Genomic DNA, 24,985 nt, shown 5'->3' on the forward strand with positions numbered 1-24,985 from the left:
TGGGGGTAGGACTCCTAAACTGGTGAGAAGAAAGGTTTCAACTCTCAGTTTTCTATCTTGATCATGTTCTTCTTATCATTTGAAAACATTATTAAGCATACTCTAGTAGATATATATTCATAAAATATTAATTATTCTAACATATATTATAAAAACATTAAAGTATAAATTAAAGCATGAACTTTTCAAAAAAGAGAGGTTCCATTATTTTCTTCCTGAGCCCCAGGGGATCATCTAACTTGCATCCCCTTTGGAAATCATTCTTCTGTCTAAACCTTCAGGCCTAGCTCAAGTCCCTGCTCTTGCTTACTTGCTTGATTTCACCATTTTATCTCTATAACTGGATTGTAAACTACCTGAGGTTAAGGACAATTTGTGTCTTACCTTTCTTCTGTATCCCACAACAATGCCTAGCACAGTTTTGGGTACTTCATAATTATTCAGTATTTACTTGTTGATTGATTTCTTGGGATCATTTCAGAGTATTATTTCACTGATTGTTAATAAAAGGAAAAAATCCTCAGCCTTTTTTTACCTTAGTAGTTCTGGTGTTAGTCCTCATACTATTTGTATTCTAAGATTAAAGATCATCAAGCCTATCTGCATTTACAGATTTGCAGAAATAGATATGTCTGATGAAGTGACTTGATTGGGACCTCATGGCCACGGTGTAGGCTCAGAACCAGACCTGTGTCAGCACCCATGTTTGTTTTTGTTCCTTGAAATTTCTGTCTTTTAGTTTCTTATCAAATGGCTGAGTGCCAAACCATAGCATTTTCTCTTTATACTTTCTCTAAAGTTAGTTTGTGCTGGCATTACTCATGTTCCCACTGTTTGGGTATACTACTTTATATTTTATATTCTGCAAGTCTCTGTTCTGTTCCTCTGAACCACTACTTTGTCCTTTGATTCTAAAGGCTCTTTTAAATTTATAAGAGTAACTATTTGTAATTACACTTAGAAATTCTTTATAGCTGTTCAGTTCAGTGAATCTCAGTGGCTTAACATCATAACCTTGTTCTCATGGCACTCCTATATTGTCTTCTCTTTGTGGGTAGAAAAACTAAATCTAGAAAGAAAAAAAATAAGCCAGTTGATTGTCAATTGCAAATTGAGACAGCGAGAGAGATGAAAACCAAACACTGACCTCCACATTTGCAGTTCACTTATGTCTCTGTGAACTGTGTCATTCCTTCATAAAAGATGTAGTATTCTGTACTTACTAATATAATTCACTAAATTAAATCATTGCAGTTACCAATTACAACTTAAAGGTTTTGAGATTTTTCTTATTTCATTTGCCTGATGGGCTTATTAGTCATTTTTTTCTTCATTACAAACACCCTCAAAATTTCAAGGGCTTATAATGACAAATATTTATTCTTCTCGCTCATGGCTGCACAGGTCAGTTGGGGTGGCTGTGCTCTGGGCTACGGGTTAGGTTTACATCTGCTCCACGTGTCTCTCCTTTTCCTTGTACTAGCAGCTCTCTGTACATGTTGTTCGCATCGGGAATGTCAGGAGTGCGAGAGTACAAGCCAAACCACCCAAGCACATCTAAATGTGAAGAGGCTTTAAAGCCTCTTCTCATATTATGCCTGCTAAAATCCCATTGGCCAGATCAAGTCAGTGGCCTAACCTAACATCAGTAGAGCAGGGTATATACTCATTCCACAGCAGGAGGCTATGCAGAGTTACAGGGCCAAGGATCTGGATATCAAATCCTATTAAATAAGAATAGAAAACTGGGGGAAATAATCCAGTCTATCACTGTAGGAAAGTAAGACGTTAAAACAATCATTAATTTGCTGATATAAGTCCTATGGACTGTAAACGTGGCAATGCTTTTTTTCCATGGGTAACTTAAATCTTCTTTGACTACTTTACTTTGAAAATTCTCCAATGCTCTGAATTTCTTTCAAGAATGCCCCTTTAATCCAAAGTTATCATTTAATAGAAATGAACACAAGTAGAGATGCTAATGGTGTTAATTGCCATCTGTGCTTTGAGAAAGAGCTAGAATTACTGATTGATTGGAAAAAATTGAAAGGATAGATTAAAAGGGGATAAGGTAGAAAACTGCCTATACAAAATAAAGTATTCTTGCAAATAAACTGTTAAGGGCTATAAGTTAAGCACTTGGAATTTCAGTGAAGGGAACAGAGTTAAGCTAGATTAACTCATAGTATGGAGGCTGATTTCTGAGATTTAGAAAGACATCTCAGAAAGACATTAAAATATCTATTCTTACTTAGACAAGGAAGGGGAAAGTTCAGAAGTGGTGTGTTATAATCTCATGATTGCCTAGCAATCTAATTAAAGTCAATTTTAATATAATATTTTATAAGTAAGTACAAAAATGTTTGTACATTAGAATTAATGCCTGCTAAATAATGTAGTGGAATGAATAGTTCCCTAGAAACCTTTTTCTTCCTAAAGTGATGCTAGGTGTGTCTGCTTAATTTGTTAATATTTACTGTTTTCTGTATTGCCTTATTTCTATCCTTGAATAGGGAGAGTCTTTTTATTTTGAAAGTGGCATCTTTTACAACCTATGTCGGGAATATTTCATAGAGGGGACACAATTTACTTCATTTGAGCAGGTTGGAGTACTATGGAACCTCAAAGGAAATAGTGCTTTATTATGGCGTGCGTTATGACAATTGTATCTCCTTTAATGGTATGAACAAGGAAATTAAAGGAGAAGTGTATGGCAAAGCTATGCAATATTAGGCATAACCTAGTCTACTTTTTTGTCACAGAATTGAAAGTTCATTTTATCTCTGTTATATGTACCTGACTTTATGAGCAAATGTATTCATGGGAATATATAAATAATTTCTGTTTTTTTAAACTTTGTATTTTTAATCATAGACCTGCAAGATTATAGACTCATAAGAAGTTACAAACATAGGCGTAGAGGTCCCATGTACCCACCACCTCACTTCCCCTAATGATGACATGTGAGACTAATTTTTAAATCATTGTCGGACCTTTTTTGCCCTCTTTAATAAGCCTGCTTTTTTCCAGATATCTAACTTTCTTTAAAGTGAGGGCACCTGTATTGTGCCTGATCCTCTTCAGCTTTCAGAATTATGAAGTATCGTGTAAGGATCCTTCTGTCGCTGTAGCTTTATGTCTTTAGTACATCCTTCTCCATTTTCCCAATTTCCAGATTGTACCATTGATTGGGAAGGGACTATGTCTCATCCTTTTCTGGTATATTTCTCCTCAGCAATCTAAAAGATGTATAAGCCCCATTTTACTCCTCATATTGAAGTATTATATTCAGTTGAATATTCAGATTTCTTGTTTTGAGTTTATTTTGGTGGTGTTTGGAAACTTGAGAGGATATTTTTTTTAACATCATCTCTTCTCTTTTTTCCTTTTAGCCTGAAAATGAAATTTCTTCAGACTGTAATCATGTAAGTGTGGATTTTCCATAATTCACGTTATGTGCTTTATATATATGATGACAGATATTGGGATGCTTTTCCTGTTGTTCTGGGAAGCATAATGTTTTCTTAAATTCACTTAACCTTAACAAGAGTATGATTAACCTTATTTAAGGGCCATGGTAAATCTACACATACTTCTCTATTGTCGAAATCAGTAGGCTCTGCCAAATAATATTTATATACTTAAGTTTAAATTTTTCTTCAGTTACAGCTACCATATGAAATTGTTTCTCTGCATGTCAGGCTTACAATTGTAGAGTTTTGTATTTTAAAGTTGTTTCATTTAGTCATCATACAGTCATCTACTGTGTGCCAAACACTATGGTAGAAACTAAAGACACACAAATAAGCACCTTGAAGATAGAGACATATATTAGAGTTAACAGATAAGAACTCCAGAGATAACTACGATTAATACATTCAATGTCATATATATGTGTCATATATATATTCGTAATACATTCAGTGTCTATATATCTCCCCATATTACATATAGTCTGACATTAAAAGGAGAGTGACGTGAAATCAAATCTGTGCAAAAAGTACCAGATTCTTCGGCAGAAACTTGTAAGAGTACAATGGGGACACAAGAGTGAATTTTGCCCAGGTGGGTTGATGTCAGGAAACACTTAATAGTGGAGATGATACTTGAGTTGTGTCTTAAAAGAGGAGTAGTTATATATCTGAAATCACTCTGTCTCCACATTATTTGATAGTTTGAATGGGAGACTGCAAGAATAGAGAAGCAGGTTGGCTGCCTAAGTTGACTACTTATTCTAAAGAAGGTCTAGATAGGTCAGAGATTTAAAGTAAAAATAAAACCACAAGAGTAATGGAAGAAAACATGAACAGAGGGTAGGGTTTTTAAAACATGATACAACCTCAAAAAATATTTAAAGAAAAAAAAAGATTTATAAATCTGATTGCATTAAAAACTCAGAAAAGGGGACTTCCCTGGTGTTAAAGACTTCACTCTCCAATGCAGGGGGTGCAGGTTCAATCCCTGGTTGGGAGCTAAGATCCCACATGCCTTGTGGCCAAAAAACCAAAACATAAAACAGAGCAATATTGTAACAAATTCAATAACGACTTTAAAAATGGTCCACATCAAAAAAAAAAAAATCTTTAAAAAAAAACTCAAAAAAGAGATTTGAGGGCTTTTTCCTCAAAAATGTTATGTAAATTATGAAAAAATATTTGCAGTGCAGATGAAAAGGACTACATTCTTTAATAGAAAGTGCTGTTAATAAACATAGAAAACAGACATAAATAGACTATTCACAGGAAAAGAAAAAGATGTCCAGTAAACAACAAAAATTTCGATTCTTTCATAATTTAAAGTGTGAAAATTAAAAGAAAAATGAGTGTACTGTTTTTATCCATCTGATTAACAAATATTAAAAATTTGATAAATATACAGTATTGACAAGCATATGGAAATTTAAGCATTCTCTAGCCCACCAGTCAATGGCTACCCATTGGCCAAATCCAGACCACTGCCTGTTTTTACACATAAAGTTTTATTGGAACACAGCCACACTCATTCAGTTACATACTGTAGCTGCTTTCCATGTTATAATGGCAAGGTTGAGTAGTTGCAACAGTGACTATAGTTTCCTGAAAGCCTAAAAAATTTACTTTCTGGCCCTTGCAGGAAAAGTTTGCTAAACTCTGCTCTAGCCTATGGATAGGAATATAAATAAGAAAAACTTCTTTATAAAGCAGTCAACTTAAAATGATATTTGTTATGGCATTATTATGGCATTATTTATGAAGCAAAAGATTAGGAAAAAAATCCTCAAAAATCTATTAATAGACTGAATCTGACAGAGAGGAAGCCCAGAAAGAAGCTCCAAAAGGGTGGAGAAAGAAGCTGATCTCCAAAGGATATTACACTGCTGAAAATGGGGACAAATAGTATACAGAAAACGGAAGGATTGATGTCCTAATAAAGAGAGATTAGGGCACAGACGCAGGAGAAGATGGACATCTACAAGTCAAGACGAGAGCCCTCAGAAGAAATTGGTACTGCTGTCACCTTGATCTCAGACTTCTACCCCCCAGATTCGTGAGCAAATAAATTTTTGTTGTTTAAGCCACCCAGTTTATGGTATTTTGTTACAGCAGCCCTACCAAACTAATACACTTGGATTGGGATGGAATGCATTATAATTTTTCCCATTAAAGCTTTTATTTTATTTTATTTTATTTTTATTTTTATAAATTTATTTATTTATTTATTTTTGACTGTGTTGGGTCTTCGTTGCTGCGCATGGGCTTTCTGTACTTGCAGCAAGCAGGAGCTACTCTTCGTTGCGGCATGTGGGTTTCTCATTGCCGTGGCTTCTCTTGTTGTGGAGCACGGGCTCTAGGTGCGCGGACTTCAGTAGTTGTGGCACGCGGGCTCTAGAGCGCAGGCTCAGTAGTTGTGGCGCACAGGCTTAGTTGTTCCGCGGCATGTGGGATCTTCCCAGACCAGGGCTCAAACCCGTGTCCCCTGCATTGGCAGGCGATTCTTAACCACTGTGCCACCAGGGAAGCCCTAAAGTGAATTTAAAAGTAACACTATTTATAGCATATAAAGCATCAAATACATAAGAATAAATCTAACAAAAGTATGTAAGACATCTCTACAGATAACTATAAAATATTAGAGAAATTTGAAGACCTAAATAAATGAAGAGATATATTAATATATACTCTGCTAGTGAGTTGGAAGACTTCATATTATAAAGACGTCAGCTCTCACCAAATTACAGATTCTGTACGATCCCATTTTTGTTGTTACAAAAAATAGTAAGCTGATTCTAAAATTTACATGGGAACACAGTTTTGACCAATAATAGCCAAAAGTCTTGAAAAGAACCAAGCAGAGAGAATTTCACCACCTGATTGAAGACTTAAAGTAGCAATAATTAAGGCAGTGTGGCAGAGGCACAGGGGTTACCAAATAGACCAATGAAACAGAGTGAGTCCAGAAACAGACTCATATATAGATAGACACTCGAATAAAAAAATCTTAATCCTTACTGCACACCATTCACAGAAATCTATTCTAGATGCATTATAGATCTAAAGGTGAAAAGTGTAATAATAAAACTTCTAGAAGATAACATAAGAGACTATGTGGGATAAGCAAAGATTTAATAAATGGGAAACAAAAAGCAGTATGCAAAAGCAAAAGATTGATAAATCAGATTATATTAAAGTTTGTTTCATTAAATATAGTATTGAGTGTGAAAAGGCAAGCCATAGAGAAGGAAAAAATATTTCAATCCTTATCTGACAGTATGTGCAGAATATATGAAGAATTCATACAAAGCAATAAAGAAAAGACAACAGGGCTTCCCTGGTGGCGCAATGATTAAGAATCCGCCTGCCAGCGCAGGGGGACACGGGTTCGAGCCCTGGTCTGGGAAGATCCCACATGCTGCAGAGCAGCTGGGCCCGTGCGCCACAACTGCTAAGCCTGCTTTCTAGAGCCCGTGAGCCACAACTACTGAGCCTGCGCGTCTGGAGCCCGTGCTCCACGGCAGGAGGGACCACCGCGGTGGGAGGCCTGCGCACCCCAGTGAGGAGTGGCCCCTGCTCGCCACAACTGGAGAAGGCCTGCATGCAGCAACGAAGACCCAACGCAGCCAAAAATAAAAGATAATAAATAAAATAAATATTAAAAAAGTCTTAACTATTAAAAAAAGAAAAGAATCCCCCTGCCAATGCAGGGAACACGGGTTTGAGCCCTGGTCCAGGAAGATCCCACATGCCGTGGAGCAACTAAGCCCATGTGCCACAACTACTGAGCCTGTGCTCTAGAGCCTGCGAGCCACAACTACTGAAGTCCGCGCACCTAGAGCCTGTGCTCCGCAACAAGAGAAGCCACTGCAGTGAGAAGACTGCACACCGCAACAAAGAGTAGCCTCTGCTCACCGCAACTAGAGAAAGCCCGTGCACAACAACAAAGACCCAACGCAGCCAAAAATAAAATAGATAAAATAAATTTTAAAAAAAGAAAGAAAGAAAAGACAACAGAATAGAAAAATGGAGAAGATAAATTTAATCAAGGAGGTGAAAGACGACCTGTATATTGAAAACTACAAGACGTTACTGAATGAAATTGAAGAAGACATAAATAAATGAAAAGATAGTCCATGCTCATGGGTTGGTGGAATTAGTATTGTTAAAATGTTCATACGACTCAAAGCAATATACAGATACCATGCAATTCCTATCAAAATTCCAATGACATTTTTCACAGAAATAGAACAAACAATCCTAAAATTTGTTTGGAACCGTAAAAGACCCCAGTTAGCCAAAGCAATTGTGAGAAAGAAGAACAAAGCTGAAGGCATCACATACCCTGATTTCAAACTATATTACAAAGCTATAGTAATTAAAACAATATGGTATTGGCATAAAAATAGACACATAGATCAGTGGAACAGAATATAGATCCCAGAAATAAACCCATGCATATATGTCAGTTAGTTTACAACAAAGGAGCCAAGAATATGTAGTGGGGAAAAGAACAGTCTCTTCAATAAATGGTATTGAGAAAAGTGGACCACTGCCTTACACCAGACACAAAAATTAACTCAAGACCTGAGACCATAAAACTCCTAGAAAAATAAAGGCGGTAAGCTCTTTCACATAGGTCTTGGTGATGGTTTTTGAATGTGACACCAAAAGCAAAAGCAAAATAAAGCAAGGCTATATCAGACTAAAAAGCTTCTGCACAGCAAAGGAAACCACCAAGAAAATGAAAAGGCAACCTACTGAATGGGAGAAAATATTTGCAAATCAAATATCAGATAAGGGGCTAACATTCAAAACGTATAAAGAACTCATACAACTCAATAGCAAAAACAAACAAACAAAAAAAACCCAATTAAAGAATGAACAGAAGATCTGTATAAACACTTTTCCAAAAAAGACATACAGATGGCCAATAGGTACATGAAAAGGTAATCATCAGAGAAACCAAATCACAATGAGATGTCACCACACACCCGTTAGAATGGCTGTCATCAAAAGGACTAGAAATAACAAGTATTGGTGAGGAGGTGGAGAAAAGGGAACCTTTGTGTACTATTGGTGGGAATGCAAATTGGTACAGCCACTGCAGTGTGGAGGTTCCTCAAAAAGTTAAAAATAGAACTACCATATGATCCACTTCTGGGTATTTATCTGAAGATAATGAAAACACTAACTCAAAAAGATATGTGTGCCCTCATGTTCATTGCAGCATTATTTACAATAGCCAAGATATGGAAACAATATAAGTGTTAAATGGTTAAGAAAATGTGTGTATACATATACATACATACACACACACACACAATGGAATATTATTCAGCCGTAAAAGGAAGGAAATCTTGCCACTTGAAACAACATGTATGGACCTCGAGGGCATTATGCTACTGAAATAAGTCAGACAAAGACATATACTATACGATCTTTCTTTTATGTGGAATCTTAAAAACAAAACAAAAAACAAAAAAAACAACTCCAAGCTCATAGATACAGAGAACAGATTGGTGGTTGCCAGAGGTGGGAGAAATGGGTGAGCTGGTTTTTGTTGTTGTTGTTTTAGTTTAAATAAATTGAATTTTTTAAAAATAGAAATTGTTCCATAAGATACAATATAACTGCTGGATGGACAAATTTAGGATAAGCCCTTAATTAAAAAAAAAGAAAGAAAGAAAAGAAAAATGGGTAAGATACTTAACATCCATGTCTTAAAGATGGTACTTGAATGATCTACAAATAAATGGAAAGGTGCTCATCCTCATTAATAATCAGGGAAATGGAAATTAAAACCTGAGTGAGATACTAGTATCTACATTCACCATTAGAATTGCTAAAATTCAGAAGACTGACAGTGTTAATACCAAGCATTACTGTGAATATAAAATAAGGGAGCTTTCGTGATCGCTTCGGCAGCACATATACTAGAATAAGGAAGTTTTCAAATACTGATGGTGATAATGTAAATTAGTGTAACTACTTTGAAAGCTGTTGGGTATTACTTACTAAAGCGGAACTTAGGCATAGTATATAATGCAGCCTTTTCACTTCCAGGTACTTACCCCACAGAAATGCTTATGTATCTGTCTACCCATGTAAGGAACATTTATAGCAGCTCATAATAGCCCTGTGAGTAGACGGTTAACAAAACCTTTCTTTCCCCTTCAGGAGAATTTCAATCCTGTTAACTATGTAGCTCAGTTCCCTGGTGACCTAATAAGGGTAAAATACCAACTAAGGTTCAAGGCAGTATTACTTATGATAAAAATGACCCTGATTGGCAAATTCTATATGGATTGGGGAGAACTATAAATGAATTATAAATACTCATTGGGGGTGCCATACTAGAGGTTTCCCTGAATGTGGTGACTCTTATACCTGGGTGTGTGTGTTCCTTGCAGGGATCCTGGAAACTATGCCCAGAGGGCTGTTTCAAGAGATAATGGCTCACATGGGGCTTGAGGGTTTCTAAGCCAAAACTACCTCTTACAGTGCCTGTTGGGAGTGTTGTCTTCTCACACCTGAGCTGTCATCTGGAGAGAAGATACCGCCAGATGGCTACATAGACTGTTGCCATGACTCCCATTGGAGAGGAACAGTTGGTGCTGCCCTGCTGACTGACAATTTGTGGTTCCTGTCTTTTCTCCAGCACAGACTTGTCCACAAACTCCAGACTCCAAGTGCTGATTTCACGTTTCTACGCTGTCTCACAGTCATTTCTAGAACTGAACTCTTGATTTTCTACCTCTAAACCTCTCTTGTTACAGTCTTCCCAATCTCAGTTCTTCCCATTGCTCAAATCAAAAACCTTGATTCCTCTTGTCCTCTTATATCCCACATTCAGTCTGTTAGCAGCCTTGCTGTCTGGCTGCTCCTTTTGGAACGTGTCCTGAATCTGACCATTTTCGCTGCTACCCCCTGGTTCAAGCCATCGTCAGTTCTCTTTTGTGCTTCTTTAATAGCCTCCTAAGTAGTCTCCCTTCTTCTGCCCTTGTCCCTCTACAGTCTGTACTCCATGCTACAGCCTGAATGATTCCTCTAACAGTCAGGTCATATTACATCTCTGCCCAAAACCCCAGAAGCTTTTTTCTCACTTATTAAACTCCCAGGTCCTTAACAGTGGCCTACAAAACACGCAGAGAGCAGAGACCTGCTCCTTGGCCTCTTCTACCACTGTCTGCCTTGCTAACTCTACTTAGGCCACAAGCAGCCTCCCCGCTATCCCTCAGATAGTCACAGAATGTGCCTGACTTAGGTCTTTTGCATTTGCTGTTCATCATGGAACAGTCACCTTTTCAGGATATTCATTTTCCTTGTCCCCCTCTATTAAAGCACCCCTCACCCGTCACTTCAGTTCTTTTATACTAGCTTAATTTTCTTTATAGCATTCAATACCTGATCTATTTATTTGATCATTTGCATATTATCTTTCTCTCCTTCATACAATGTAAACTACTTGAGGGCAGGGATTTTGCCCTTCTTTGCTCACATCTGTCTTGAGTGGTGCCTGGTATATATTAGCCGCTCCAAAAAAAAAGAAAAAACTTGAATGAAAAATACGAGAAAATTTCCAAGAACTGAAGGATGAGTTTCTAGATTAAAAGTGCCCATGAGTGCCTCACACCATGGATGGAAAGATAACCCAAACCAATTTTAGGGTTCTGGAAAGAACCCTGGGAGTAAATAAAAGATCTCAAAAGCTTTCAGAGAAAAAAATAATAATTAAAGTACTGGGAGTTTGAATAATATGATACTTCTCATTAGCATTACTGGAAACTAGAAGAGAGTAGACCAGGGCCTTTAAAATTCTGAGGAAAAATTATATTTAGTCAAGATAATACAAAATAGACATTTCATACATAAAATTTTTCAAGACATTTACTACCCATACATGTTTTCTCATAAAGCTACTAGAGGATGTGCTTCGCCAAAATGAGGGAATACAGCAAGACAAAGAAAATTTTAAAACCCAGTTAATTAGTTCATCAGCCTAAGAAAAAGCAAAGGAATTCCCAGGATGCTGGTGAAGGATGACACCTGTGCAGAGGCTTCGATGGCAGCCAGTCCTGACTGAAGCAGGAAGATGGAAGACTCCAAGAGAAATGTCTCACCTGAGAGATCACTTGAAGCATTTGAACATTTTGAGAGATTTGCTTTTCCAGTGAAGAGATGGGGGATTAATTAGTAATGGGCATATCGAAAATAGGCTTATGAAAAAAATGACTGTTAACTATATGACAAACTAAAAATTGAAAGAAATATAATAGTCTATATGGCTCATTATATATAGTATTTTTACATAATCAATAACGTAAATACTGAGTATCTATCTAATGACATGATGATTTAACTATATTGGGAGGATTGGGATCAGGAAGAGGGTATAAGAGTTCATTCCTTACCTTCTGTAGTATAAAGCTATTATGCAGTATCTAAAGCTAACAGGTCAAGAAATAGCAATTTAAGTAGCTTAAAAGTATGGAGGTAATTACCATAAGAAAAAGCTAAAAGAATTGTCTCTGGGTAATGGGTAGGACTTTAGAAAGGGACTTTGTGGGGGACTGCTTGTTTGTTTAGATTGACTACCTTTGACTATTTAACTAAACAGACAGCTTTGATTTAAAAAATTTTAAGAATGAATGGAAGAGTAAGTAGATTAAATAAACTTAGACTATACTTTCAAGGAGCTTGACTGTGAAGGAAGGATTTTCCTTCATAAGTCAGACAGAGAAAGACAAATATCATATGATATTGCTTATATGTGGAATCTTTAAAAAAAGGGTACAAATGAACTTACGTACAAGAAAGAAATAGAGTTACAGATGTAGAAAACAAACTTCTGGTTACCAGGGGGTAAGGCAGGGGAGAGGGATAGATTGGAATATTGGGATTGACATATACACAATACTATATATAAAATAGATAACTAATAAGGACCTACTGTATAGCTCAGGGAACTCTACTCAATTCTCTGTAATGGCCTATATGGGAAAAGAATCTAAAAAAGAGTAGATATATGTGTATGTATAACAGATTCACTTTGTTTTGCACCTGAAACTAACACAACACTGTAAGTCAACTATACTCCAATAAAAATAAAAATTAAAAAAAAGAATTTTCCTTCACTCCCCACACCCAAATCTTGTCATTATTCTAAATAAATACCTCAAATATATCCCATCTTCTCCCATCCAAAAACTCTTGCCTTTTAACTGGCCTACTAACCCCCTCTGTGTAGCCCTTCTCTATACAACCAGAGTTCATCTTTTGAGTTCTCTGATTAAAATTATCCATTAGCCTCTCATTTCCTTTAAGATAAAATCCAGATTCTTTCATATGAGCTGTAATACTCAGTGTGATCTAACACCCCTTCTCCCCTGATCTTTCATACCCTCAACTCCAGCCATTCTGAACTATGGGATTCCCAGAAGTTATCATTATTCTTTCTGTCCTTTCTACCCTTGCAGTCCTAGAACCCCAGTCTTCCTCAGTTCATCTGACAAAATTCCTTCTTACTCCTGGCCCAGTAGAACTTGACCACTACCAGCCTCACCTATCCCTCCTCTACAATCATTGTGATATGTTCTTTCCTTGTATTCCCATAATATCTTCTGCATGCTTCTGTTACCACATTTATCACACTGTGTTTTTATTGCTTATTTTCTTCCCATTCTGACTCTTCCTTTTGTTTCCTGTGGTGGAGCTTCTTGAGTACTGAGACAGTGGCTTTTTTTTTTTTTTTACTTCCAGCTTTCTCAACTTTGTCGCCTAACACGATACTCAGATTATAGCAGTTACTCAGTACATATTTGGGGGAGGGAGATGGGTGCGTAGATGGATTCAAAGATGAGACTCTTAAAGTTAAGGAAATTGAAGCTGAAATACATCATGCTAACCAATAGTATTTATTGTCAAATTGCAGTTATTTTTCTTAGTTGATTATAGCCTCTCAGAGGAAAGGACACTTATCAAATATGCTGTAAATAATCAGCTCTCAGTAATCAAGTGTAATGTGTGTTTATCTCTTTTCTAGAGGAAAATGTACTTGTGGCAACCTATGTTGAATTCCCTTTTTACCTATATTCCTGAAAGAGAATAATAATGCATTAATGAGTCATATTAAAAGTGAAAGACCAGAAAGTAGATTAATGGTTGCAAAGGATGGGAGTAGGGAGGATGGGGAGTGGTAGAACAGGCATGGGGTTTGTGCTGGGGCGATGAGAAGGTTCTTGAATTATAAGGTGGTGATGGTTGTGCACCCTTGTGAGTACAGTTGACCCGCGAACGACACAGGTTTGAGCTGCACGGGTCCACTTATACACAGGTTTTTTTTCAGTAGTAAATACTGCAGTACTGCAGGAATCTGAGCACGGGGAACTGTGGATGCAGAGGGGCCCCTATAAATTATACTCAGATTTTCAACTTCACAGAGGGTTGGTGCCCCTAATGTGGCCGTTGTTCAAGTGTCAACCATATACTAAAAAAACACTGAATTGTACACTTTAAAATCGTGAATTTTATGGTATGTGACTTATAACTGAAAATGTGAAAAAAAGACGAGAGGTAGAATATTTAGCATTAGACAATAGTATCATAGTTATCTGGGAGGAGTCCTGTTCGTAAGGAAATTTACACCTATTATCAGAACAAATAAGGTTCCAAATTAAAAGTTAAAGACATTCAAAAGATCTAAATGATTATCTAAATGGTTTTTGTCAGAAAATCTGTTTCTAGCCCAATCATAGGACATCTGAGTTTGCATTAGATAAAGTAAGGAAATACTCTGTGGTTTGTATTTATTTTTTTTGACATTTGTTGCTGTTCACTCCAACTCTAAGTACCAGACAACTTTTTTCTTTCTTGCATTTTCTCTTTCTTTCTTTCTTTCTCTTCCTTTCTTTTTCTTTTTTTTTTTTTTTTACATGGAAGAAATGGCATTGGGTCAGCTGCAAGTCACTCAATAAGGAGGACATTTTTAATCTGTCTTTGGTTTAATATACATATAGAATCAGAATGTGTTGCTTTAATTTTAAAATATAACATTTAATTACCATGTAGCACTGACTTAGATAGATGGTAGTAGATAGATAAATAGTAAAATGTATTTGTCCAGTTCTAACCACATCTTTTGAATCATGGGATATACTTCTGAGGAGCCAGGAGGCCTAAGATGCCTTCAGTTAGAACTAAGCTTCTCCTATATCTATTCTCAGTTTGGCCTTATATGTACTATTGGTTGAACTTATCATGGTATAGATTTGTTCTTTTGTTGATCTTTTCAACAAATATTTATCAATGCCTATGTGTTGCATGCGCTCTTCTAGGCACTGGGCATATAGTAGTAAACAAGGCAAAAAAAGTCCCATCCTCTTAAAACTTTCATTATAGATAGTAGCCAGATTCTTACCCCTTTTTCTAAAAACTCACTTATTGATGATAGTTGGACGATTAGAGTTTTTTACTGCTTTTCTTTGTTTTTTGTTTTTGAGGAGGGAGGAGAAGAAATCCTACTCATCCTTTATATTTTATATCTTCACAAAATCTTCTTCAGCACTCTTACGTGGAATTTACTGCCTGTTTCTGTGTTGTTCCTAATGCACTTTATATTAGCTTCTGTTCTACTTCTAAAAAGCAAATCTGGTCATGTCACTCCCTTATTTCCCTTTTAGTGACTCCCCATTACTCTTGGGTTAAAGTTCAGACATGACTTACAAGGGCTTTATGATCTGGTCCTGGCCTGTGTCTCCAGAGTCAATCCTCCATTGGACTTTCAGTTTGTCTAACATGCCCTGCTTCCCATTCCAATGAGCTTCCACGCATGCTGCTTTATTTACTTAAAACAGTCTTCTTACCCTTTTTAAAATGGCTAACTGCTACTAATTTTTCAGATTTCATCGTAGATAGTACTTTCTCTGGTAAACCTTCCCTGACCAAACCCCCTGGTGCAGTGTGGGGTACTCCTCCCCTGTACTGCTGTGGCACCTTGTGATGCCATTAACCAAATACACATTACCTGCTATTACCATAGCCACCACTGGACAGTGTCTTTCTCCTCCTGCTTTAACCCCCAGTTCCTAACACAGTGTGTGCTCAAACATTTGCTTCTGTTTCCTGTAATAACCTATGAAGCCCTTGAGATTAGACTGTGTGTGGTACATCATAAGAAGTGCCAAGCAGATGTTTGAATGAATCAGTGAATGAGTGATTGTATTCTTTAGTCTTGGAGTGCAGCCGTCTGAAAGAAAGGCTTGTGAACTGCCCCTCCACCCCCCAAACCTCTTCATGTTCTACGTCATACAAAGCTCCTGCTCTGTCGCTCCATCTGAGCAGAGTTTAAGAGCTCATTTTTGCTACTTTTCAGAAATTGAATCATGTATTGAAATTTTTTAACTGAAGCTGCAAAAATAAAGTAATATTCAGCCCTCGCCCATGAATAGTAATGGCTTTAGAGATTTCATAGCTTAAGACATGTTAAAACAGTTGTGTAAAATAGACCTTATCGTGTATATGTCAAGTTGAGGGTTTTAGAGGAATAAAGAAAGATGTGTCAGGAAACTAGACTCTGGACAACACTCCTTCACTCCTTCAGTGAAAAGCACTGTTGATTGTGAAATCTGCAACTAAACCTACCAATTCTTGAGCTTCTGGGTTAGACTTTTTGATTTAAGAATTTTGCATATACAACCTATTTATATTTTCTCTGAAACCCTTGTCAGGAATTTTCATTTTAATTTTTTTCCTGACTTAAAAAAAAATTTGTCCTTAAGTAAAAATAGAGAAAAGTGTATGTCCGAATGGTAGTGTTTTATTTTGTCTGCACATTTTTTCCTTTTATCTGTAAATACAGTGACATTTTATCTTTTTGTTTGTTAACTGAAGTGTGAATATGTTTTATCTGACTCTGTATAATGAAATTTTATCATTTATAGTAACCATTGATGTTAAATTTCATACTGTTCTAACTGGAGTTTTTTTGTTTTTTTTGTTTTGTTTCTCTCTTATACCTAGTTGTTATGGAATTATAAGCTGAACCTAACTACAGATCCCAAATTTGAATCTGTGGCCAGAGAGGTTTGCAAGTCTACCATATCAGAGGTAGGTTGTGAAAGAAAGAATTTTGTGGATATTTAATGACTTAGAAGCAAAAATTACATCTGTTGACCAGACCAGTCATTAAGGGAGGAATGACTGATTCAGTTACTTTACTTTTCTTGGAATTAACATATGTCTTGGCTCAGAGATAGGCTAAAGGGGTGTAATTAGACTTCTTTTTCTTAACGTTCACCTACACTTACAGTAGGATGCTGTTGATTCAGACAAGTTGGAAATCAGGCTCTTTTTGTCCCCAAACGGAGAATACAATCACTTCTGTCATCAGTCAGTGCTCTCACACATTGTACAATCTGCTTATGACTGAGGCGTATCAGAATGGTTTCCCCAGGAGGCTGATAAACATTCCTAAGTGTTTTGGCTATGCACTTGGACCAGTTGAACCACAGGGCATGTGCTTCAAATAATAGGAGTTAGCATTAAAAACGTTTGTAAAAAGATTGTATATATTGTTATAAATGGATATTGAGTATAAAAACAAAAATAAAAATAATTACTAAAAATGTATAACATTATATGGATGCTAATTGGTGATATTTTTCAATCATTTCTCTTGGCTCAGTGTAAATATCAAATAATATTAGTGAAAATTGTGGTATTGGAATTTTTATTTTAATTTATTTTATTTTTTAGAATTAGTGATAGAAATTCCATGAAGCTGGGGATTTCTTCATACTGAAAGAATCACAAAGAAAATAGTTGCTATTTTTTTACCTCAAAGTTAATAATCACAGATCTTGCATCATATAGATTTGTCCCCAAACTACCCTATTGATGACTTAATTCAGGACCATTTTCTCCTGAGGTCTTACGGAAGACTCTACTCCAACCAGATAAGTCCTCAGCTTGTGTTCCTGACTTTCGTCATTATGGGATCTTGTGGAACCTGTTTTCTTCCTCAAACTTTCTACTACTGAATCAGATATGCGTTATTCTTTTAAAGCAGTGACCCTTCTTCATATGCGTTGGGGCTTCAGAATAGAATAGCTTATTTTAAAACATTGATCTTCAGCTTCTAGGTTCAGTATTATGCACCTCAAACTCCCTATGTGACTCATGTACATACCAGTTTGAGTGCCATGTGGAAATTTAGCTCATAGAATATGCAGATTCATCAGAATAATCTCCCCCTTTGCTGGTTTTATCCATCTATATTTATAAAATGAAACTGGCTTCCTTGTAATGTATATGTTATGTTATGGCCCTCTTGTAACCTTTTGGGGTGTTGTGGTTTTATAAAAGATTAATGTAACAGGGACACTTCTCCCTCCCTAGAGGGAGATTATTCTGGAGTCAAGAAAATTAAATATCAGGAAGAACATAGTTGCCAACAAAACATTTTATTCTGCATCTCCCTCTTCTTTCTTAATTTTGGAATCCTTCCAAGGAGGAAAACAACATCATAAGAATACTGAAGACTGCCAACCAAACTTTTTATTTACTCTCCATGATTGAGTCAAATATCGCTTGCTTTTCTCCTGCCTCATGTCAAAAATAGAGTGACTACAGCATTTTATAATGGCACCTTAAGAATCTGCTCCCCAGCCACTTCAGAGTTTACACCCATTCGTAAATATGTTGACGATTTAATGCTGTTTTTTGCTGTTAATCTTAGAAATTTCTTTTATTGTATTAAACTTCTCTCCAATAGAGTGGTTGAAGAAAAGCATACACTTTTAATTCAAACACTACATCTGGTTGTAATTGGTGGTGAACAAATAGGTGTTTCAGTAAAATCTCAGGTGATTGAAGCTAAATATACATTTAATTTCTTATTGAGGCTCCAATTCACAATGTCTCTTGGTCTTTCTTCAGAGTTTTAAACCATTGATTGCCCAGTATTAGAGCCTATATGAATACTTCTACTTCATTGTTTTAAAACCCAGGTGTCTGCCACTAGTCCTGTGTTTTTTATGCAGGGTTTTTCCAGTGGTTGAATTATAAATGCTGAGATTTTCAAGCAGCTATTTCTCCTTTCACTGTTGAAACTTACCTCTGTTTTGCTTTAAAAAAATCACAAACAAACAAACAAAAAACCCTTTTCTTGGAAATACATTCACGGCCCTCTCTCTAGGCATCACCCAAAAAAAAGAGCTCAAGGTTAAGCTGAAAACATTGCATTCAGCTTGTTGACTGTTGAAGATCTCTGCTGCCTCTTGAAGCCAGTGTGAGGCTATTTAAATTTCCAGGTTTGCTTCTTTAAAAGTAAACACAATTTCCTCTCTTGAACTGAGTCTTTGACTTGCTCTGGATTTAATCCTGGGGTCAGACATGAAGAGACCCACCGGCCTATAGGACAATTAGTATGTGGTATGTCCTTCACCTAGCACCTTTTGGAAAAGGAGATTGTATTTGTCTTATCAAGTGTACATGTTTACCATAGGTGGTGTAATAGGAGAGAATGGTCTCCATTGGTTTCAAAAAAACCAGTAAAATATTCCCTTCTCATTTATATTGGAAACAGACATTTACATTTGGCTCCTTCCTCTTGTCAAAACTGCCACTTTTGTTTGTTTTTTTTTTTTAATTGCTCCAAATGCAACAGGCTTTTTCTAAACAACCTTCTCTGCTTTATAATTCAAGCTTAAAACCCTGTAAGTAGATTTCACTTTTTTATGCCTGAATTTCAACAGTTTGGGGCTATTTTCCTTCATTAGCGCTTGTGATTTTATGTGTACTTTGCAGGAACACTACCCATGTGGAGTCACGCTGTGCTTGATCCACTAGATCATATGTCTAAACCACCCAGATTAGACTTGCAATGGCCTTCCCCTTCCCAAACTTCTTGCCAGACTGCACTGAACATCATGTTTTTTTAATAAGTTTGTTTATTTATTATTTATTTTTGGCTGCATTGGGTCTTTGTTGCTGCGCGCGGGCTTTCTCTAGTTGCGGCGAGTGGGAGCTACTCTTTGTTGCGGTGTGCGGGCTTCTCATTGCGGTGGCTTCTCTTGTTGTGGAGCACGAGCTCTAGGCGCGCGGGCTTCAGTAGTTGTGGTTTGCGGGCTCTGGAGCGCAGGCTCAGTAGTTGTGGCGCACAGGCTTAGTTGCTCTGCGGCATGTGGGATCTTCCTGGACCAGGGCTGGAACGCATGTTCCCTGCATTGGCAGGCAGATTCTTAACCACTGCGCCACCAGGGAAGTCCCTAAACATCATATTTAAACATATTTCTGTTCTAGACCACAGTGTTAAAGCTGGGATTCTGCTAGGTTCAAAACATATGTCCAAATCCATAGTTAATTCAGAACACATTAATGTCATGTCAAGAGGTAATAGTATGCCTTCCTCCCTCCCTCCCCTTGGTCATTAGGTTTACCTAACATTAATAGTTTGCTGTGTAGCTTGGCTTGGGATATGCAACTAGACTTTAGTTCTGCACCTGTTTTTCAGACCTGTTCCTTAGACTAATCTTCTCACTGTCCATTGTGTTCTTTGCATGGCTAAAGGGACTTCTCAGTAGAATCATTATAAAAAGAGCTGTCAAAAGCTCTTTTCAATAAATACATTTTAATAAATTTTCTCAACAAAGCTGAAAATTTTTAAAAAGCTCTTTTTACGCCATTTAAACATGGGTTCTACCTAAGCATTTGTATATGTATGTATTTTCTTGCAAAGCATATTAATCAGGTGTTTCCTAGAAGGTGCAACGATCTGAGTAGGCATGGCACACTATTTTCTTTAAAACACACGCATTTCTAAGTGCTTTCCTTTTTCTCCCCCGGAAGAAGAAACAAGAAAATATCATTCTCTCTTTTGTAAGAGTTGTTTGGTAAGAGAATAGAATACTTGTGTAAAACAGCCACTTTCCTTTGAGCAGATCAAAGAGTGTGCTGATGAACCAGTTGGAAAAGGTTACTTGGTTTCCTGCTTGGTGGATCACCGAGGCAACATCACTGAGTACCAGTGTCACCAATACATCACCAAGATGACAGCCATCATTTTCAGTGATTACCGTCTAATCTGTGGCTTCATGGATGACTGTAAAAATGACATCAACATTCTGAAATGTGGGAGCATTCGGCTTGGAGAAAAGGTATCTACTACACTGCCTTCACCAAAGGGGTCTTACAGACTCGATGAATGAAAAGCTTTGTATGACTGGCATGGAAAAAATTTAGGGCTGGAGGTAGACTTAAAGTTGAGGTCCAGACAGCCCCAATATCTAAGGCTAGTTGGCCTGTGGGTGCACTTCATCTGTTTGTAACAAAATGTTTCAATACTGTATGGGGGAGTAGAGGAATTAATATCTGCTAAGATTAGTGTTAGCTTCAAAATGCAAAACCAGCTGCTGGTTACCTGTAACGTTCCTCTAGAAAAGTATTCCGTAGTCCTGTGGGAAAAGTAGTTGGATTAGGAGAGACTCAAGTTCTCTAACCTTTCTTTGCATAAACCTCACTGTTGCCATAAAAAAAATTACTTAGTAAGCACACCAGTATAAAAGAAGATAACGTATATAAAAATTAGAAAATTTTAAAACATGGAAGGTACTTTTAGCTTCTCAGAAGAAAGCTACTCTGTAAATGTGATATATGTTATGTTCATCTCAGGAGAACTAGTTTTAGTAAAGGCAGGAAAGAAAATAACTACCTAGCTTCTTCTTCCGTAATTATATCTGATCTTATTTTTGTCCTTAATAATCTGTTGTCCAGAGGGTCACAACGGAGGTTCAGCCAGGTTTATGCTGAATTTGTTTGCTTAGCAAAAATGAAAGAACTCCTGAGAAGTAGCAGATGCCAGTGGGAGAGGTAGTCTGAGACCTGTGTATGGCATCAGCTGTTAATTGCTGCTGCTCATTAATCTGCTGTTTAGGAAGTACGAGAGAAAGCAAAATCCATTTGTGCCTTTGCCCTCTGTTTGTTCAGAGCACTGTGACTTGCAGGCTTCCGTCCCCGACTGGGGGGCGTGGTGTTAGAATTCTGGAACTGCACACACCAGTTCAAATGAAGGTTTGAGTGCTGGTTATTGTCTGGCTGTCACCAAATACCCTTTGCTTCATACCAGCACAGGGCTCGCCCTTTCACAGGGAACCTCTGGGTCGGTCTTGAGAGCACTGTGAACTGGCATACAGCTTTCAGGCAGCTAATGAAAGGCCAGTTTTAATAAAGAAGGGTGATTCTTCACTTTCCCAGCACGCTGTAGAAATGGCACAAAAGCATTTAAGTCACCCTGATAATTCAGGAAGCGCCTCTGACTTTATTTAGGGTGTTGAGGGTTATATCCAGTTCCAAGCCTCACTCTTAAAAATCTTCATAGACGTGTTACAGACACACTTTTCAGGAATCAATGATGAGACATTTTCGTTTTTGTGGCTAGTGATCCGTGCTGTAGAGCAGACCATTACAATTCACCTCTCTTTGTAGTAGTTCTTCCCTGTTGCCCACCAAGATAATCGCTGGTTAGCTTCCCACTAGCAATCTGAATTGTCAGTGTAAAACCTGCTTTCAGCTGCGTGTACAAGTTACTAAGTCTGCACTGACTTGAACCATGGCAGAATATAGTAGTGCCAGAGCCCAAAGATGTGACAGTGAGGATTGGTTTTTCAGCTTAGTTAAAATAACAAAAATGCTTCCATGGACCATCCAAATGCACATTTTTGTCATTTTCATCTTTGGCTGTACCTGCCAGTTAGATGAATTTCTTTTTGCTCCAGACCCCCACCCTAGCACCCTAGAATGACTCATGCCTGCACTTCTGAAAAAGCACGTTCCTTTGTATGTAATCCACCCTATTGCTACAGCCAAGTTTAAAAACGATAGCAGTCTGTCCTCAGCCCTTCTTTGCCTTTTTCTAACTATAGTTTCCTTCTCTGAAGCCAGGTTATTTAGTTTTGAAAATTATCCTGAGAATTTATAAAGTCAGCTTCTGACCACAGAAGAGAACGCACTCATCAGTTTTAAATTTGTTGCCCTGAAGCTTGCAAACTCCTCTGTGACTAGCTTTGAACTCACTCACCTCCAGAGGTCAGAGGAGAGGCGTCATGGTTAATCTGTTTATGCCCTGCCTCTGTGTGAACATGTAAATGTCATAATTTCAGAACTATAATGATTTTCTCAGAATGTTAATGTATGTAAATTTTTAGAACAAAGACTATATATTTAATAAAACCTTTGGAATTTTATAAATAAATATTTTTAAAATGGAAAGGCAGTTCTCCAAAAGTAAATGTAAATAATTTGTATCATTTGAAGAGAAAGCAGGATGTGGCATCCAGTACAGGAACTTAGTTGCAGACGAGTGCCCCACATTATTACTACTTTTATACTTGTCACACACTAGTTTTATCATTTTATCCTTTCCTGCTTTTAACCAACTACTTTGAATAGTTCAGACATTCTTTTTCTCTCTTTACCTATAGAGGTAGATCACAGAAGACATTACAAATGTTGAAATGGAGGATGGTTAATAGCAGAGATGAAAACTCAGTTCTTGCCCACCTTTTTGTGATTAGTGTTATCCTTCTCTGGTCTTTCAAAACAATTTTTAAAAAGGACAAGGTGTATGGAGAAGAAAAAATATTACTTATTGAACTGCTAAAAACTGATTGGGACACTAGTAATAGTTTTAAGACAGACATTTGTCTCAACACAATAGAATTTTAAAAATTCATTGTAAGTCCGTTTACAGTATCATTTGTTATTCATATGTCAAGCCTGCATATTAATAACTTTTTAAAACCTAACCCTAAGTAATTTCATTTTCTTGTAGGTAATGTGCTGCTATACAGTCCCTTGCTTTCATTCATATTCAGTAATAACCCTACAGTCTTCTTTGTCAAATATTTGCATACATTTCAGTTGTATAACTCAAATGGGCTGAACTGAAAAGCTCAGAGACTCTGGGAAACTGAGAAGAATTCCTGAAATATCTTTATTAGAAAAAATTATCTAAAGTTATGATAAATGAAAACATCTAATGGAGGTGATGTTATGGCGCAATACTAATATGTGGTGCTACAATTGCTATAATTAAAATTACATCTCGGATTCCTTAGAGGGTCTCAAACCACGGTGCTGGTGCATTTAAACAGTTGTAAACCCTAAGTATAGAGGGAAACACTTAGACTTATTACAGGGAAATCATTTCTTTACCCTGTGATGTCAGAACTAAAGGGTAAGTCTAAATCGTGAGTTGGCTATCATGCTATTATTTTCAACCTTTTTTATATGATTACGACCTAATTGCTAGCAACCTCTCAGTAAGTTATTATGAGCTACTAAAATTTGGTATAAGATATTATTTCATTAACAAAACATGTTTATAATAATCTCTTGTAAACTGTAAATAGTAAGTGACTGATATGTTTCCAAATCTTTGTTATCACAGGTTTGTTTTTCCTTTGAGAAGTGGAAATGGGTAGGGCTTTTCTAAGTGGGCCAAAGTCAGACAAATTTTAGTGTCACTCATAAATTAGGAAGAAAAAATAAGCTTTACTCTGAATTTCTGGGGTTTGTGTCCACTCTTCTCTCTGTCCTTATCTTTTTGTCACTTGTCCTTCAGAGTTTTTTCTCCCTTCAGAATTACTCTCTAAAAAAAACTTTTTGCTCATCTCAGGTTTCTAAGCATTGGATGGAATCATAAAGCTAGTGAGAAAGTTTGAGGTACAGATAGAAAATAGGAAGGCATGAGAATCTGCTGGTATAGTGTGCTTCCTGATCTTTTTTGGATCAGAAAACCTTTTGGAATTTAATGAAAGCTATGAACTTTCCTCAGGAAAGATATACAAAACCCACATACAAACTGTAGGAGTTTCATAGCACTCCAAGGTCTAAAAAAATAAATGGTGGACTGTTAGCTAGGTGCCTTATGTTCTGCAGCTTGGACGAGTTGATAAACTCCTCTAGGCCTCTGTTTACTCAGCTGCACAATAGGTATCACAGCTCGTAGCCCCTTTTCACAGGTATATTAGGAGAGAACATGAAAATTTTCATGAAAATACTTGGAAATTAATGTGCTGTGGAACAAACCCTATTACAACAAAATGGAAAAAAACTATATACGTTTTTTGTTGAATTGAAATTTTAGTAAAATAGATATTTCCCTACCTAGTTTTAGGAGTCTTATATACAGATGATCTCATAAACATGGTATCTTACTATAACAAGATTTTATATACGCGTGTGTGTGTGTGTGTGTGTGTGTGTGTCAGTAAAATGATAACACTGAATTTTCTGCTGCTTTGGTTTGGTACATTTATGGATATACCTCTCAAGTTTTTGAAGCATATCTTCTGAATATAGAAGATTAGGACTCTTAAATAGAAAATGTTTAGGGGAAATTTTTCATATTTTGAACGAATGAGTGCTTGTCGTTGCTATGGGGTAGATGCAATGTACAATTAAAGATAATTGGATGGTTTTAGGAAAGCTCTCAAAAGCAGTTTGTGTAAATGGTG

The 24,985-nt window shown here is 36.8% G+C and overlaps 1 protein-coding gene across 2 annotated transcripts in view; it reads left to right on the forward strand.

The window, feature by feature from the left end:
* Positions 1-24,985, forward strand: part of GLG1 (golgi glycoprotein 1) — a 152,666-nt gene that overhangs the window by 84,615 nt on the left and 43,066 nt on the right. For both annotated transcript variants that reach the window (XM_068529176.1, XM_068529175.1), the window contains exons 2-4: positions 3,393-3,425; positions 16,491-16,577; positions 20,411-20,626. In XM_068529176.1, the coding sequence (XP_068385277.1) occupies positions 3,393-3,425; positions 16,491-16,577; positions 20,411-20,626 (336 nt within the window). The remainder of the gene's footprint in view (positions 1-3,392; positions 3,426-16,490; positions 16,578-20,410; positions 20,627-24,985) is intronic.

Source organism: Eschrichtius robustus, chromosome 19 (assembly GCF_028021215.1).
Source record: "Eschrichtius robustus isolate mEscRob2 chromosome 19, mEscRob2.pri, whole genome shotgun sequence".
Classification (NCBI taxonomy): Eukaryota; Metazoa; Chordata; class Mammalia; order Artiodactyla; family Eschrichtiidae; genus Eschrichtius; species Eschrichtius robustus.